Genomic DNA, 14047 nt, shown 5'->3' on the forward strand with positions numbered 1-14047 from the left:
GAATGCACTGTTGTGGGGAGGAGAATCTGCCATACTTTACAACCATGGCGGCAGGTCAAAAACTCCACTAGCAGGCTTTGAAGGATTCAAGTGTGGACAAATTAAATTAAGGTGGACTAATCGACTTTCTATTGAAACCAGTGAATTTAGAGTATAAATGGCTCTATTCTGTCTCGATTCATGCTTTTGAGTGCTTTATGTGCATGCTTATTTGTCACTAGGTATTCGTGTGCGCCTTCATGGTTGCGAAACACAACACATTATATGTTTAACTAACATGCACACATACAAACCCATTAAATGATGTTAGGGATGTGAACAAGTTGCTTTGATCATTACATACTGTGAGGCCAATTTGTTGACTGTAGGTAGTGAAATTTATATTTGAAAATACTCTTTTTCTTTTATTCGAATATATATATATGTTACTTAAGTGTATATATATGTGGTAGCTATTACTAACAATATTCAACTGAACTTTTTTCTTTTTACAAGTATCCTCAAAAACTTGTTTTTTGTCATCCCAACAAAAATGAGGTTTTGAAAAGTGAAAACCTGGTTTTTACCTTGTAGGCAAGCTAAGTTTTGAAAACTCGATAAAAAAAACCATGTTTTGACCAAGCCAAAGTTTTAGGGGAAGCATGTTTTGTATCATCCAAGCGCTCTAACTGGGGGGCGTTCTTGCTGTACCAACAAGAAAACCAGGTGCTTGTGAAGCGGCCAGCAGCTGACCGACTGTGCTGATCAACGCCGATTTGGTGGTGGCTCTCACGACTCCCGAGTTCGGTCGCGGGCATCGATCTTTTTTCAAAACAGAGAACACTTCTCCAACGTCATCGAAGTCTTCTCAGAAAGGCAAAAAGATGAGAGGAGAGTTTGGAAGGCCAATGTCTAGAGATCAATGGGCGGCATTCACTAAGCTTCAAAAAGTTGAAGGAGAGAAAAGTCAAGGCAGAGGCTCAAAATCAGAGTCGGAACATCGCCAACAGCTACGCCACAAAGTGGAAGAAGTCAAGAGTTTATTATTTAAAATGCCAGTTTCTGTGAAGCGTTCACAGTTTTTTTTTTATGCACAAGAATTAGCTTTTGCTAGACAGAATAAAACTATCATAAAGTTGTTATTTTTTCATTCAATTCTTAAAAATTAAAATTTTAATCATTTTATGCTTTTTATATTATATATTAAAAAAATAAATGGTGATTTTAGTGTTTTAGAATCACTCAACCATCTAACCAAAACTATTTGATCCAACATGATGCCAAGAAATAGTGATTTATGAGCTTTTAACTTATCTTTTAAATATGTTAAAATTATCAATCGACAGTGAATCAGTTGGTTATAAGTGCATTAAATTTGAAGGAGCACTCCTATACAAATAAACTAATAAATATCAACACATGAATAACACAATTTGTATATGGGATTCGGCAATTGCACAGCTCAACCCACAACGTCGGAAGGTGGCGAAGATAGAGGTGGCAGGGGCCATGCCTGCACACCCCAACCCCCCTTTCCAATATTTAAAAAAAAAATCAAATTTAACATATAATGTTTTAAAAAAATTTGATTTGCCTGCTTGAAATATCACATTCAACAAAATGAATAAAAGAAATAACACGTTAACAAGTTTTCTAAAACATTAACATGTGAAATCTTGTTCCAAATCATTCTTGCAAGGACTAAGACGAAACTTTTTTAAATGTGCACGGGACGATTCAATTTCCCAAAACTCATATTAGGGGTGAAATTAGAAAATTTTCAAAACATTAAAACCATTCCATTCCAAAATTCTTACAAGGGCCAAGGTGAAAACTTCCAAAATATTAAAGGGGGTCATTCAATTCCAGAATTTTTACCATGCCAAGTTGAAAATTTTCAACATATTAACTTATAAAATTTATTTTTTCAAATTTTCTGTAAGTCCATGGCTCCCACTGGCATCTCTTGGCTCAGCCTCTTGAGTCTTGAGCTAGGCAAACCGCTCACATCACTAATTGGCTTAGACCTATGACTTAGAACACCTGTTGAGGCAAAGTGTGCAAACGGCCCAAAAACACACACCCACCTTTTCAACTTGAGCATTTTTTAGAATTGAAGAAGGGTAATTTGGTTCTTTGATAGAAAAAAAAAAAAAAAAAACAAAGAAACAAAAAAAAGAAATTGAGAGTGGCTTGACTCACATCGTATCAAGGGACATAGCATAAACTATGACATGCCAAAACAAGCTGTAAACGATGCACACCATTTGAATTGAAGGGTATAAAGAAATTGAATTGAAGGGTATACAGTAGGTGGAAGAAAGGGAAGGTGACTTTACTACCAAGCTGGGCACCACTGTGGTGCATTGATTTGTTGGTATCATATATACAAATCAGTCAGATTTAGTATGAACGTTATGCCATCAAGGCTACTGCAGGAGGCTACATGAGAGGAACAGACCATTAATGAATCACAACCTCAGACTGCAAACTTTTGGATCGACATTTACCAGGCTACAGTAATTTCGTTGTCCATGGACATTCTCTCCTTCTTCTTCTCTGCAAACGTAGGCATCAAGCCCCGTCCCTTTCCCTCCTCCCCACGATCGAAGAGATGCTTTCAAGATAAACAAATTTGCAGAGCAGTACGATTTTAAACAAAAAGAAGTATGGAAAAGGGAATGACAGCAGAAAGGTTAGAGCAGGAAACAGATCTGCAGCTGCAGATGCGCTGACAACGACGTTTAAATTAGGCAGCTGGACGAAGGACTGAGGTTTATTTTGAATTCAAACACACCACTCTCCACCACCAATCGATTTACAGCAGCCCCTCTGGTCTCTCTTCTGATCATAGAAGCTCAGAAACAAGAAAAGAAATAATAAGATAATGTCCCCAGGACGAGATTCGCGTCTCATCATACAAACAGGCCGGCGCACCTCGCGCTATCTCCTCCTCTCTCAAAGTTCCTTTTGAATTTGCCTTTTGAAAAAACATTCAAGCAATCATAGGCGAATATTGCAGTAGGATTACGGGAATAAGAAAATACCAGTTGTATCGGCGAGGGTCATGTGCAAGAATATAGAATCAGATCAACCAAACTTTAGGCCTAATGCATAAAAATATTCATCCCTATTTGAAATTATGTACCTTTTCCCCGCGTTGGGGTGCAACCAAACAAGCTAAGTGTTTATTTTTGTTTATAATAAGAGTGTTTTTGGCATATGCTAAGTTCCTATATAAATTGTACTCATTTCCTTGACTTGCTTTCAAACTTATATTCTGCTTTCAAACCTGGGATGTAATTATCCAACTAAGCTAGAGACTAACTTAGGTAGCTAACTAAGAAGCATTTCTAATTAATCTTTTTCTTGGTAGGGAGTTTTGTTTGCTTGGATAGCTAGGTTTCGCATGGGCACATTGTCTGAGACAATTAGTTGACTTGAAAAGGCTTCTTGTCACATACCATTTGTACATGGAGATCAACAATCAGGTCTTCATGAATTCATCCGTCTCCATTACCTCCATCTTCTTCACGGTACAGACTGATTTCTGCTAGCCCTTCTTCCCCACCATCGTTCTGCCACTGTAGTGGGCTAACCCCCCTATCCCTCTCTCCCTCTCTATTTCTCTTTCCAATCTCTTCTTACGTCATTCTAGTTCTGGCTTTTCTTCTGTTTTCATTTCTCTTTGCTGTGTTTTTTGTGCAAACTTGGGTCTCCTTGCTGTGTTTTTTGTGCAAAACTATGAATAATAGCTGGCCGGATTGGTGGACAGGTGAAAACTGGTCATCAGTTCAATTCATGTGGATACAAGACATTTTAATTGACAAGTATCTCTACCTAAGTTTCAAAGCAATCCTAGACCCAAGGGGCAGGGACTTAGAACTTGATATCTCCACGCACCCCCTTCCAACCTCTTCAACTATGATTCTATGAATAATATCCAAAAGCTAATTATTTTACATGTTCATATTATTTAAAGAAACAGAGTTTTTTTTTTTTTTTTTGAACCTTGGGCACATGAATTGCTGGTCCTCGCAAGCATCACAAGTTTGGTGACCTTCTACCTCATGTTAGATAGAAAATCTCACAAGCATGCATGGATGCCGCGTTTGCTTCATCTTAGACTGCCATGTGAGATACTGTAACATCATGTCCAAGACTACCCATCTACTAAAACTAACACGACCTAATTCAAGAAGGATAAATTTTATACTGGACTAAGAAAACATGAGAATGTCATTAGAAAACTGTTTCTTTTATGATCAGAAACTAAGCAGCAGCCTAAGCTCCTAGAAGAAGCGATGGGATGCGATGATGAGCTAATCCACAAGCAAGAACAGTCATGAAGTCACCTCGAGCGACCAAAAAAATTAGTTTTCTAGTTGTGTCGTATTAAATGTCAATAGCTTGGAGGAAAATTAAGTTGCACTCGGTCCTGCTGCCAATGCAAGCTTCGGTATTCGTGCTTTGCCTCTGACTCGAACTCTTTTCGGCTCCTACTCATTGTCTTATTATTAATAGATATTCCCACTTTCATGTATAACGAATACATATGTATATTCACATAATAGGGAGAGAAGCATGAAGAGAGCAGAGACTAGATGTGTCTCTTTTTAAGTGCAAAGCAGAACAGAGGCCTGGCAGTCTGATCTTTCCCTGCCCGGCTGCCCCTCCCTCCCTTTTCATAGGTCGTCGACCGACTCGATGCCCATCACCCTTTAATTCCCTCTGCGGCTTCTTCTTAATTTCTTCTGCAGAAAATCTTCATATTCAAGCTGATGAGAAGCTAAGGAGTGGTTGCCAACCAGAGTTTCAAAATGGAAACGAGGCTCAAGCTTCGGTTGTCCAGATTACTGCGTTCCTCCTTCCATTCTTGCAAGTCTGGAAACCCAATGGACTCAGTGCAAGAACCGGTGTTTCTTGCCAACCATGGCAGCGATCTCCTTCCCCTCCTTCCCTGTAGTGAGAAAGCAGGGGCAGCAGGGCTCCCGCTGGGCGTCGCAATTGGGTGGGGCTGCAGGCCTCGCCGGCTGCCGGGATCGACGGCGACTACTGCAACGACGTCCGCCTCTGATCAGTTAGACATGTCTGAAGACGACGAGTCACTCGTTGAGTTCCTGCACCTGGTGGAGACGCGTAAGGCGATGTTAGAAGCGAGAGCCAAGAGCAGCGAAGGGTGCGAGGGTGAGGACCAAAGCAGTGATGACGGAAGAAGCAGCCGTCGGGTCTCGCCTAGCGCCGTCTCCGTTACCGCTGAACATGCCAACTACTGCGGGACAGGTGAACCTAACGATGCTCGTCGTGTTGATAAGAATGATGGAAGGAAGGTGCTCAGTGGCAGCCAGGAGAGGAAGATGGAAAAGACCAAGACGAAGAAGAAGAAGGCAGCGAAGAAAAAGAAACAAAGGAAAGAATCCTGTAGAGTCAGGAGGAAGGCTCGTAACGGAGACAGGAATCTGCAGAGCACGTCCTCTTCTGACAGCGGGTGGTTCAGCAGCCAGGAAGACAAGCAGCAAAGAATCGATGGCAGAGAGACGGAGGCACTCTTCTCCTCGAAGAGCGGTTCGTCGGAGTCGTCGGAGCTCCGCCCCGTCGATGGCAGCAGCTGCGTCGGCTCTACCTCCAACAGGCACCAGAGACGCCCTAGAAGAAAAAGAGAGAAGAAGCAGAGCAGGGCTCCCCAACTCAACCCCACAGCTTCTTCATCTTCTTCCTCATCCTGCTCTTCCTCAGCTTCCTGCTGCTGCTGCTCGTACGGAGCAGGGGCTGATTACACGATGAACCAGAAGGTGAATGACAGCGTGGCAGTGGTTAAGCGTTCGAACGACCCCTACAGTGACTTCAGGGAGTCGATGGTGGAGATGATCATTGAGAAGCAAATCTTCGACCATGGCGATCTGAAGCAGCTCCTCCACTGCTTCCTTTCCCTGAATTCTCAGTACCACCATCCCGTCATCATCGACGTCTTCTGGGAAATTTGGCACGCTCTGTTCAGCGCCTAGGCTCGCTCTCTTCGCTTGATCATTTCTCCACTGTGCTTGTGGAGCACTCTTCTCTATGACTCTGCTAATAAGTTTTTCTGTCCCTCATGTGTTTTCATACGTACGTTAACTTTGTATGTCGTCTTCATTAATTCCATGTGACTCTGTTCTGTTCTCTACCAATGCCGATTACCAGAATCCAATCTTTCCTTGCGCTTGCCTTACGTCGATCGCAACTTCAAAACTGTAAGAGATTTGGTTTCGAACCATCTAAGGGATGTTTGATTTGTTGTATCTTGGATGAGATTTTACTATCGATTCTTGATTTCTTACAGGAACTTAGAATCCTGTATTTGGAGGCTACAAAAAATTGTATGGTGGATTTACAAATGTATGAAACATATGTCTATGTCAAACCACTTCGTGTGTCGAGATCTTTGAATTTGAGATACAACGAGATCCTGGATGAAGAGATTTCCAAATTCACAGTCACTTAAAACCATAAACTTAGCCTCAATAGGTGTACATAACATGGATTGGTAAGATGGCCAAAGTCTGATCATCAATTTGATTATCATGAACATTACTCAGTTGTACTGTGAACACTGACACATGACTTTCTAATTAATGGATATCCCTCTTCCCACTCGAATCATGAAGTGGGTCTAATGTTAAAAGAAAGGAGAACATCAAATTTATGACCTAAGATGCCACCATGTTATGGTATCAAGATGTCATGAATTGTCAGCTATTGAGTACTCTCGTGATGTTATATATATATATATATATATATATATATATATATATATATATATATATATATATAAGTCAAAAAGTTTGCATGGTAAGCTAATTTTGACTTAAGATTCTGAGTTCCACAAATTCTGCCACGTCATCAAGGTTGTTTAACTTTGGGTCTAAAGCCAAAGAATGCGGCCTCAAGATTGGCGAAGGTCATTGTCGTATGACAAGAATCATTCCAATTGTTTGAAGCTTCGTTAGAAAAGTTAAACTTCTCGTAACTTGTGATCGCTCATTCGTAATAAGAAGAGGGACATTAATCCGTGGTAGGAAGCTGCGTTACATACGCCAACAGCATAGAGGCAGCCAAAGTTACAACCTCAAATCTAACACCCTTGCGTGGATACCTTGTTCGGAACGCCGGAACCAAAGCTACTGTGGAGGCTAAAGGCCAAAGACGACAGCTCTTGCACTTTGGCATCATGCGTGTGAAAACTTGTAGTCGGCTCGATGACACGTTCCGTTCTTGGAGAACGCCATTTGTGGAATGCACAAAAGGTCACAAGGATTTAGAACTTGCAATTTTCTGGTGTGCTTTTGTGAAAATGTTACGGAGCCGCCTCTTCATACAGATTCAACACTCTGACATGTCAATTTACTAAATATTTTAAGAGTTTATGTCATATACATATATTCAAAATAAGTAATCACTGACGGTGGGGAGGGGAAACTGAAAGGTTGACGTCGTATGTGACCTGTGTAGTATGTGACTGATTTGAATGCTGAACGGTGACGGCCATACTTTACTTTGCTGCCTTCTTTGCCTGGATGCTTTCCAATGAACCTCTGACTCAGCTCAACTCCATCCAGACACCTGTACTGATCAAATCAGATGCTCATGAACAGTTTTTTCTTTAATTTTTTTCCACTTCATCTCCATTTAATTGTTTGAGAAAGAAAACATTAGACTTAAAGAGGAAAAACAAGCATGTGAACGTCCGGAACCCATCTCAGAAGAGAGAGAGAGAGAGAGAGAGAGGACAAAGCCAAAAAACCTTTTGTTAGATAGGAGTCGACATAGTTGAGACAAAAGACAGGCGTACGTATCTGGTGGGTTGCTATGTACCCACTTGAATCGGATCCATCAGTAAGGCAATGCGATTATACTAAAGGGATTAGACGTCTGCATAGAAATTGTTTTTGATGGGGTGAAATTAAAGTTTTTAAATTTTGATTAGGGTTAAAATATTATTTTTTAAAATATTTATATAAAAGAAGTGAAATTTTCTAAAATTTAGATATAAATTAAAAAAAAAATTGAAGTAGAGCGAGGGCCCATGCTGACTCTATCTTGGCTCCACCCCGTTGTTGTCATACTTGTTGTGTTACTCATCTATATTATAAACTGTGGTAAACACACCATTTGAGTTGAAAGATTTATTGTAGGTTCAGTTAACATGAAAAAAAAAAAATTGAGACCTAAAGGTATGGCCTTAGGTTTTATTGTCAAACAATTTCCCCTAAATACAACATTTAAATCATTTTGAAAAATGGCTTCTTCACCACCTTATTCTCACCCATATCCATCCATGAATCCTAGGTTCAGTTAACATACAGACAAATGAGACCTAAAGGTATGGCCTTAGGTTTTATTGTCAAACAATTTCCCCTAAATACAACATTTAAATCATTTTGAAAAATGGCCTCTTCACCACCTTATTCTCACCCATATCCATCCATGAATCCCCTCTCCACAACTTTGTTTATTTCTTTTGTTTTTTTTTTATGTCATTAAAATCCAATATGAGAAATTGCTTTCAGCTAAAGAAGAGACAAGCTTGGATGTCAAAGACAGTATGGCCAGTGCAATATCGTACCTGTTTGTCTTCCTGGCCAACACAGTATGTCAGGCCACTTTGCCATTTTCTTGAGAAAAGTAACGTAAGGATTCATAAAATAAGAAGAACCAGTCTTCAAGCTCGGTATGGGCGTGGCTGTATTGTTCTGCCATTGTTTGTGAAGCAGCACTATACAAGGGACTCTGTAGGTATGTCAATAGATGGGATTTGATTGATACCTACTTTTAACCATGTAGTTCGTTTAACTCACCTCGTGTAATTCAACTTGACTCGAATAATGTATTTATTGTTATTATTTTCGTTTGATTTCATTTTTCAACTAGCTTTCTCCTTCGAACCACGTCTCCTCTAGCTTCCAAGCAGCAGTATTCTCCTTGGAGGCTCGTCTCCTTCAGCTTCCAAGCAGCAGTATGCAGCAGCAGGGTACCTCCCCATCCTCTTCCTGGGTCGGCTCATCGAGTTTACCGAGTCGAGTGAGCTCGACTCGAGCTCGACATTTAGCTGCCCAGTCGAGCCAACCAACTCGGGCTCGGCTCGACTCGTGTTCAAACACTCCCTTCGTGTGTTGCTAATTATGAAATGTTCGGCATCATGTCTTTGAACATAGACGAGTTCTGCGTTCGAATTTCAGGCAATAATTGTAGTTGCTGCCCATATATCGCAAAAACTTTTAGCTGTTTCCAACAGCTCAGTCCGATGCTTAAAAAATATTAAGTGAGGATTTTCCTTTCTAGAAAACCACAGCAACTTGCCAAATAAATATTCGCCGTTTTTATTTGAACACACAAATTGCATATTATACATATACATGTAGGCCCATTAAATAATCAAGATGAAAAACATAATAGAAAAAATCATTCCAGGAAACAAGACGTAATTTGGGTTTTGCTGGTATAAATTAACTGAACTCAACGACGTTGCCTAATGACATGTTTTGCATGTCATTAGCAAAAAATTACTTTATTTTTTCCTTTTTTATTCACCTCTTTTTTCTCAGGCAATAACACTCTTAGGAGGCATTGAATGCCAGGATTTGAGATCCGTGAATTTAAGATCTTACCTTCCCCTTTCTATCTTTCCTCAATGCAGAAAGGCAACAAGTGTGGATTTTAGGTCCAATTTAAGATGCTTAGTTGGGTGAACTATGCTCTTTATCATGAATATTTTGCCACATTCACAAAAACATGTCACATCATATAACATTAGATCTATAAATTTCAAATTGAAAGTAATTAAATGTCCCATTTAATCTCTTGACCCGGCTGCACCTTCATCGCCACAGCTGCCTGAATTGGTTGCATCATGCGACTAAAATGATGCCACATATCTTTTTCTAATCATTTTTTTGTATTTTCAATATCATTTTCCGTCAAATGTCTACTTTTGATCATTTATTTCAATCAAGGGGATTGTCTGAAAGTCTTTGAAACTTGAGAATGTTTTGTGAACTTCTCCCTAAAAAGAAAAGGGATTTTGTAAAAACCTCAATTCTGGGGTTTTTTAGCATCTTCAGAACTTATATTATCGGTCTTGCTGCGGTCTAAGTGTTGTAGAAAAACATTTACATTACTATGTTGAGAGAGAAAATGGATCGTAGAAAAAAACCAAACATTAAATTCGATCAGTAAGTTTACTCCAGCCTAGCTGTAATGTTCAGTGCTTTAAATGGCAGGAAGAGTTTCATATGTAAGAACAGAGGTGTCCAAACAAAGTACTTGGTCACATCATTCATATATATAATGATAGTCAACTATACCTCTTAACTTAGGTCTTATGAAACCTGAAAAAATAGTATCCACGCGAATGGAACTAGTGATGCCTAGTATGCCACCAACCTGACCTAGAACACCCGAATTACAGCTCCATCGTTTTCTTTTTTTAATCAAGAAGGGACCATCGTGAGATATGAACTGTGACTGCTCTCACTGCCAACACTGGAGAAAGTTCAGGATCAGCCTTCCATTTTCTGCTGGTTGCAGTTGAGGGGTTACCTTCAGCAAATTGAACTTTCGTGAAGCTTAGCTCATGGTCCAATCAACTGGGCACCACATTGAAAGCTACCTAACTTGCCTTTATGTTACTGCAGCTCAGGAAACGATGGAGAATCTGATGAAGACTCAAGGAGGATCATCATTAATGGGTCCAAAACCAATCTGCTCTAGGTGTGGTTCTACGTTGCAACTTCAATTCGATTCATCTTCCAAAATAACATATTGGGAAAGGTTGTAGATTAACCAAGGCGGATCTCTCTCACCATACGATTATAGAAAGTTTATATTCAACAGTAACACATGAAACGTATACTATGGGAAAAACGAGAACAAACCATCGCCTTCGCCATCATCAGTGGCGGTATCATACATAGGGTTCTACTGCACTAAGCGTAACAATGGCACTCTTATTTTACAGGCGACGACGACGACCCTCATGAACACAGACGACATGGATCTCACGGCAAACCTGAACTAAAACTAAACGATGGTGCTGCTGTGTTCAGTTCACCGGAGCCCAGACGAGGTGATCCTGTGGAAGGAAGTGGCAGACAGGGACGGACCCAGGCTTGACACCAAGAACCCGGAAGGCCAAGTGCTTGGGATTCCAGGTGGAGGTATCCAAATGGCACACGGCCACCGCGTTCACCTTGCTGCCGTCGTCGGCCCCCAAGGGCACGACGTAGGCTCGGCTGGCCGTGGTCTTGTGGCAGTAGAACACGGCGTAGGGGTAGGGCTGGTTGTGGCAGACGACGGAGGTCGGGGTGGCCACCAACTCGACCCCGCCGAGGACGGTGTAAGTCCTTCTCTCCTGTGGGTTGTCCCCCTTCTCGACCTCCGTTGCCAGCACCTGGAGGTGGCGGGTCCCGAGCTGCGAGACGGAGAAGTCGACCATGGACTCCAGGGAGGTGGCGCAGTACCTGGTCTCCCCCTTGTTGGCGGGCTCCTCGCACTCCTGCAGCGTGCGCTTCATGAGGGAGGCCTCCTTGGAGTTGGGGGACAGAGAGAACCGGTGGAGGATGTCGGGGAACTTGGCGGTGGAGAAGGGCGTGGCGTCGGCGACGGCCCGGGGCACGAAGGCCGGACCTGCGCCGTCGGTCCTGACGAACTGGAGGTTCATCTTTTTGCCCTGGTGGAGGTCCTTCTCGAGGAAGAAGAGAGCGACGTTCGGGTCGTACTTGAGCTGGTCCTCGCTCGCCGCATAGTTATACAAGAAGGGACCATATGGGGCTCGCACGACGACGGGCTTCCGGCCGTGACCGGAGTACACTCCGACGCCGTGACCGACGTTCACATAGGTGCCGGGAGCGTGAACCCTGACGCCGGGACGACCGACGATCACGTGAGTGCCGGGGGCGTTCACTACGACTTCTTTTCCTTCTGCGCCCACTTCGGTTGCCTGCTTCTCCACCAAATCTGCAAAGTTTGACATCAGTTTCGCGCTATCTCCCAATTCAGGTCAGGTCAAGGTTATTTTATACTTACATATATTGAATGTCATGAGAACCATTTACTTTTATAGTCTGTAAAATCTTTAGCATTCTCATGAGATTGTCGATGGTATATCTATGATCTTACTATTTGTGTAGCAATGCATGCTTGAAATAGTGCTGTCTTTGTCTCTCTCAAGGTCGTCTTCTTTTCACCTTTTCACTTTGACTAGCTTGTGATAGTTACCGGAGTGCGGATGAAAATGGAAAATGGGTGGAGGGAGAAAATAAATGCTGGTTGATCGGAAGGTGCTGCAGTTGGCTCTAGAATCGCACCATTGAATGATGAAATAAATTTTAAGCACACGACTTCAGCATGGTGTAATTTAATTTACATTCAATGTAAGTGAGCAAAGTGTTCGTCCCACTTTTTGGGTTCATACTGTTCTCACCAACCAACTTGTTTTCCTTTCATTTGAAAGGTTTTTCTATATCTGCTACTTTTTCTTGCCAATTATAAAGAAACTGTATAAAACGAAGACAAGAAGAAGCAAAAGAGGTTGTGCCAAAATGAATTGGGCCCAAAAGCATGATCAGTCAGTTGCCTCAGTGGAACACTGGCTTATGGGAATGACAAAAATCAGTTTCAAGCCGCCTTCTATTTTGAAGCTATTTCATTTTCTCAATTCAAGAAATTTATAGGTACAGATTTTTTACACCATTTCCTTAGCAGATTGGAGTTCTGCAGGCACAGACTCGATTCCACTAAGAAATTTAATTACCAGTGTTTGAGATGGCAACTCACCGGGATATAAGAACGCACGGACGACGTCCGGCATGTGAGTATCAGGCAACACATGCTTCCAATAGCTAGAAGGGCTGAGAGCCGCACTGCTGACTTGAACGAGCTGAGGACCAAAAAACAGGGATCAAAGAGAAGAACAGGAAACCCAAAACTACTTGCTCAGTGAACTCCAGTATTCAACTGAAACAATCACATAAACACTTGACAGTGAAGCCAAATAACTCACCAGGAACGCAGAGAGAAGGAGTGCGAGTCTCGCCATCGATGAACCTGGTCTGAGCTCTACTGGAGAAGACCTATCAGGAGCTCAGTGCTCGTAGAACACGAAAGGTTGAGGAAGCCTTCACCTGGCTATCTCATTTATAGTGCTTCAGCAGCAGAAGGAAGTAGATGCGCCTCTCGGATTTTAATACAGGGAACTGAATCCTACCAGCTTGAAGGACTCACATTTATTCCTCAACTGTCGTCTCCATTTTTTTATAATGTTGGAAGACTCATAAGTTGCGGGCGTGGCAAGCCTTCAAGCTAGCGTAGGGACACCAAGTAATGACCACCAACCTAACGCTGACACCACCATGATCATGTGGAGAAGCTTCTCTTCAACTTTGCTTCTTCGGGTTTTTAAAACTAGTCAGAAATGGCTTCCGGTGGAACATCAACTTCCTTAAAGATCGTCCATCTGTGTAGATGAACGTTAAGCATGGAAACCAATGCTTGAAGTGGCATGGCAGCAGGAATAAGGATTTTTGAAAACATATTGCATTAAATATATATAGGTTGTGGGATCTGAACGAGCTGATATTAAAGGAGAAAGAAAAGCAGGTTTCCTGGTAACTGTGCTGTTATGAAAGGTCCTTCATCATGCCAGGCATTAATTGGAGTGAAATTTTTAATGGGCACCGTCTGTAGTAACCAGATCTCCAGCTACAGTTGTTGGACACATCCCATTCTGAATTTAACCTCAAGTAATTAGATTCAATAGAACCATTTACGCCCATGCAGGTACAGTAACGAGTTTTCTTATTGAATCCGATAAATATCTAACTCTGAGGAGAATCTAAATCCAATTATGCGACAAAGTCCGGACATGATATGATCTTTTCTTTTTGTATTTGAATTAGAATATGATTCTAAACCAAAGTAAGCAACACCCAGAATGTGGAATATGATAATATTGTTCATGATAATTGTTCTATCTGACCGGAATACGACTGATTTATGACGTTAGGCCCCAACACCTGCGGGGACGGTCACCTTG

The 14047-nt window shown here is 41.7% G+C and overlaps 2 protein-coding genes and 1 long non-coding RNA gene across 3 annotated transcripts; 2 read left to right on the plus strand and 1 right to left on the minus strand.

The window, feature by feature from the left end:
- Positions 1 to 4597: 4597 nt before the first annotated feature.
- LOC116256397 (uncharacterized) lies at positions 4598 to 6173 on the plus strand. Its single transcript, XM_031632755.2, has one exon. The coding sequence runs from the start codon at positions 4800 to 4802 to the stop codon at positions 5982 to 5984; it is 1185 nt and encodes a 394-aa protein (XP_031488615.1). The 5' UTR covers positions 4598 to 4799; the 3' UTR covers positions 5985 to 6173.
- A 4646-nt stretch (positions 6174 to 10819) lies between these two features.
- Positions 10820 to 13176, minus strand: LOC116256766 (BURP domain protein RD22). The gene is made up of 3 exons (XM_031633246.2): positions 13016 to 13176; positions 12790 to 12892; positions 10820 to 11970 (listed from the first exon to the last, which is right to left on the minus strand). The coding sequence occupies exons 1-3, from the start codon at positions 13049 to 13051 to the stop codon at positions 11057 to 11059; spliced, it is 1053 nt and encodes a 350-aa protein (XP_031489106.1). The 5' UTR covers positions 13052 to 13176; the 3' UTR covers positions 10820 to 11056.
- Positions 11877 to 12484, plus strand: LOC126410167 (uncharacterized). Its single transcript, XR_007573673.1, has 2 exons — positions 11877 to 12012; positions 12228 to 12484. It is a non-coding gene; the product is annotated as an uncharacterized LOC126410167 (long non-coding RNA).
- Positions 13177 to 14047: the final 871 nt, after the last annotated feature.

Source organism: Nymphaea colorata, chromosome 6 (genome assembly GCF_008831285.2).
Source record: "Nymphaea colorata isolate Beijing-Zhang1983 chromosome 6, ASM883128v2, whole genome shotgun sequence".
Taxonomy (NCBI): Eukaryota; Viridiplantae; Streptophyta; class Magnoliopsida; order Nymphaeales; family Nymphaeaceae; genus Nymphaea; species Nymphaea colorata.